The sequence below is a fragment of the Sinocyclocheilus anshuiensis genome, unplaced genomic scaffold (genome assembly GCF_001515605.1).
Source record: "Sinocyclocheilus anshuiensis isolate Anshui unplaced genomic scaffold, SAMN03320099.WGS_v1.1 scaffold1733, whole genome shotgun sequence".
Classification (NCBI taxonomy): Eukaryota; Metazoa; Chordata; class Actinopteri; order Cypriniformes; family Cyprinidae; genus Sinocyclocheilus; species Sinocyclocheilus anshuiensis.
This window is the reverse complement of record NW_015540961.1, coordinates 486,633-489,753: the sequence shown is the minus strand read 5'-3', so window position 1 is coordinate 489,753 and position 3,121 is coordinate 486,633. Positions and strand designations below refer to the sequence as shown.

The following is a 3,121-nucleotide window of genomic DNA, read 5'->3' as shown; positions in this document are numbered from 1 at the left end:
CAAAGCCACAGCACTGTTTTGCGTCTCTGAGCAACATGATGGTGTTTCGTTCCTGAATGAATCAACCGTTTAAATGGTTTAAATTATTCGGTTCAATCGCAATGACTCACTTATTAACTTTGACTTGCTGCCACCTACTGGCGGTTTTAACTTCACATTTAAAGTATCTTTTAATTTTTTAAAAATAATTTCAAACATCAGTTTTGAATGTTTTATGTTTAAAATGTGAACTGACCACACAGAATATGAAGAATATCAAAAATTCAGGAGTAAGCTGTCCACTGTAGTCCTTAAAATACCAGCACAATAACACACTCAGTGAAATATCGTCTAATTATCGTTATTGATAAAATTCCAGAAAATATCATTTTTTGTCAATATTGCACACCCCTAATTTATGTTATTTAATTTATATAACAATTTATCCATAATAATTGTTTAAATTAATAATTAATACTTTTGACCCATCCATTTTCTTAAAAATGGTTTAAAGGCTGAAATGTAAAGTTTATCATTTGTAAAACTTTTTGTTTTTGTGGAAACTTGTATCTGAACTGTAAATTATGCTTTTTACAGTAATTTTACAGTTTAATACGGTACTGTAGGCATTGCTCTACCCCGCTCATATGGTATTAAATTTATTTGTGCAGGTCTTAAAAAAGATCTTAAAAAGTCTTACATTTGAGCTTAAAAATCCTGCAGAAACCCTGCAGTAGCAAAACAAAATCTTAGTAATTTTGTAATGACAATTATCTAATAAGCTTCATATTTATACTGACCGTTTTAAATGAAACATATAGTCTGAATGGGTTTCTTCTGTTTGTGTCTCAAGGAAAATATGGGATCATCTGTTTGGAGGACCTTATCCATGAGATTTATTCTGCTGGAAAGAACTTCAGGGTGGTAAACAACTTCCTGTATCCGTTCCATTTGTCAGTACCACGACATGCTGCTAGAGACAAAATTGGACTCATTAAAGGTGTTGGTGATCCTGGACCCAGAGCTGAGGACATAAACACAGTCATCAGGAAACTCAACTGAGCCAATAAACACTTCGTTCCATTGACTTCCATTCATACACTTACGAACAGGGGCGGATTGACCATCTGGCAATTCTGGCAAATGCCAGAGGGAAAGGACCATTTTGTTTAATGTGGGCCGGTCAGATTTTTTCTAAATGTATATAAATACAATTGTTTTTACGGGCCAACAGCACATAGGACGGGGAATGCGTAAAATTAACCAAACTCTTTTCAAAAGGTTTAAATTCGGCTGCTGCAGCGGAGGACAGTTAGTGCCGTAGAGGTAAGAAGAAAACAGATAGCACAAGTCATTTTCACACTACTTCTGCCAGTCAGCTCCTGTTTTTTTGTTTTTTTGACAGTAGCCTACATTGTATTAAACAGTTGTAAGCTTAGCATAGAACCCCAGTATATTTTAAAATGTCATTGATTCGTGATAATTGGTTAATTGAAGTGTTAACGAGCCTGTTACTGAATTGCATCAGCAGATAAAGTGGGATTTAGGGTAAAAACTGATGTAGGCTACTTGCAATATAGTCTAACACATCAAAAACCTATAGCAATAGATATAGTACTATAGACATTTGTAGTGAACTTTTCTTTGAATATGTAGATAGTCATATATTAAAATAAAACATTGAGCACGCATACAGTACATACGTTTACAGTATGCAATTAATTCTTAGGTAGGGTGGACTGCAGAGTCAAGTGTCATGGAGGTAGGAAGACACAATGAGAGACACACCCAGATACAGATGCTGCCAGTTTCTTAATAATGTGGATCTAATGAACTATTAATTAACTCTTATGATCGGAGGAACATGTGCCTGTGTCACACACACACACACACACACAAAGAGAGGGAGAGAGAATCACACGCACATACTAGCAACACTTCAGCATACTTTAATTCACAAATAATTGTATATCAGAAAGGATTTACTGCTGCTACTATTTATAGTTTTTGCTATATATTCTATTCCCTTTTTTGCTATTATTACTTGTTTGTATTCATGTGTATTCCAATGTTGAGAGCAGTCAGTGAGAAAATATTTTGCTGTAATGTTTAAGTCCTATACTGTGTTCATTAACTAGGATGTTGCTGGAATCAGTACAGCCAGAGACCCCTGGTCTTCCAATACCAGTGCTGTGAGGAAGGATGCTACGGTAGGCCAAGCAGAGACTGGGAGGAGTATGATAGAGGTAGGAAAAACCCAACAGACAGACAGTGACAACATACTGTAGAGAATGACAGTAACAGCAGACAAATGGCATAAACAGAGAGCACACAGATTCTCACAGAGACAACATCCTCAGATTCTTTTTCTTTTGTTTTAACTGTATGTGTAAATTTGTTATAAACGTGTGCTCTTTAAAAAGTAGTAAGCATTGTTTGCCAGACACATACATTAAATGTTTAAATATCTGTTACACATATGGTACTGCTTATATTATTTCACCATCTGTACACAAATGTAAGTAGTGAATGTGTGTGTCCGTGGGTGGGGCTGTGTCGGTGTGGTAATGTGGGCCGGTGTGGCTACAGTGCCAGGGCTGAATTTTTGTCCCAGTCCGCCCCTGCTTACGAATGTCGGAGAGCAGAAACGCAAGCTCGTGAAGAAATTTCACGTTTTGCTGTGGTCCAAGGTTCAAGTTTGGTGAATTCTGACCTGTGAATTATTAATGCAAATTCAACAAGAGGGGACAATTACAACATACAAATATTCATGGACTCAACTATCAAGCTAAAGTACAATGGGAAGGATTTACCTCAAGTATAAGAGATAAAAATTACCAGATGCAACTAGTTGAAACCTATCACACTGAAAGCAAGGGCTCACTTGTAAAGTTTGATCTTACATCAATAAACACAATCACTAATTTGCAATGTGACATTACACTACAGTTTCTTAGGCTATGCAGTACCAAAACTATGGAGTTTTTTTTGGGGTGAGTTATTATACAGAAAATATCAATTTTTACATAACATCACATAGTAATAACATTGACAGAGAAAATAGTTTTATATACATTGTGTTTCCTTTGTTACATCACATTATAATGTATAAAGGATGAGTACATTATACATCTGTACATTA

At 35.6% G+C, this 3,121-nt stretch overlaps 1 protein-coding gene across 1 annotated transcript in view; it reads left to right on the top strand.

The window, feature by feature from the left end:
• The window catches only part of LOC107690050 (60S ribosomal protein L7-like 1), a 5,313-nt gene extending 4,092 nt beyond the window's left edge, over positions 1 to 1,221 (top strand). The window contains exon 7 of the mRNA XM_016488279.1: positions 833 to 1,221. Within this exon, the coding sequence (XP_016343765.1) occupies positions 833 to 1,041 (209 nt within the window). The 3' untranslated portion in view covers positions 1,042 to 1,221. The remainder of the gene's footprint in view (positions 1 to 832) is intronic.
• Positions 1,222 to 3,121: the final 1,900 nt, after the last annotated feature.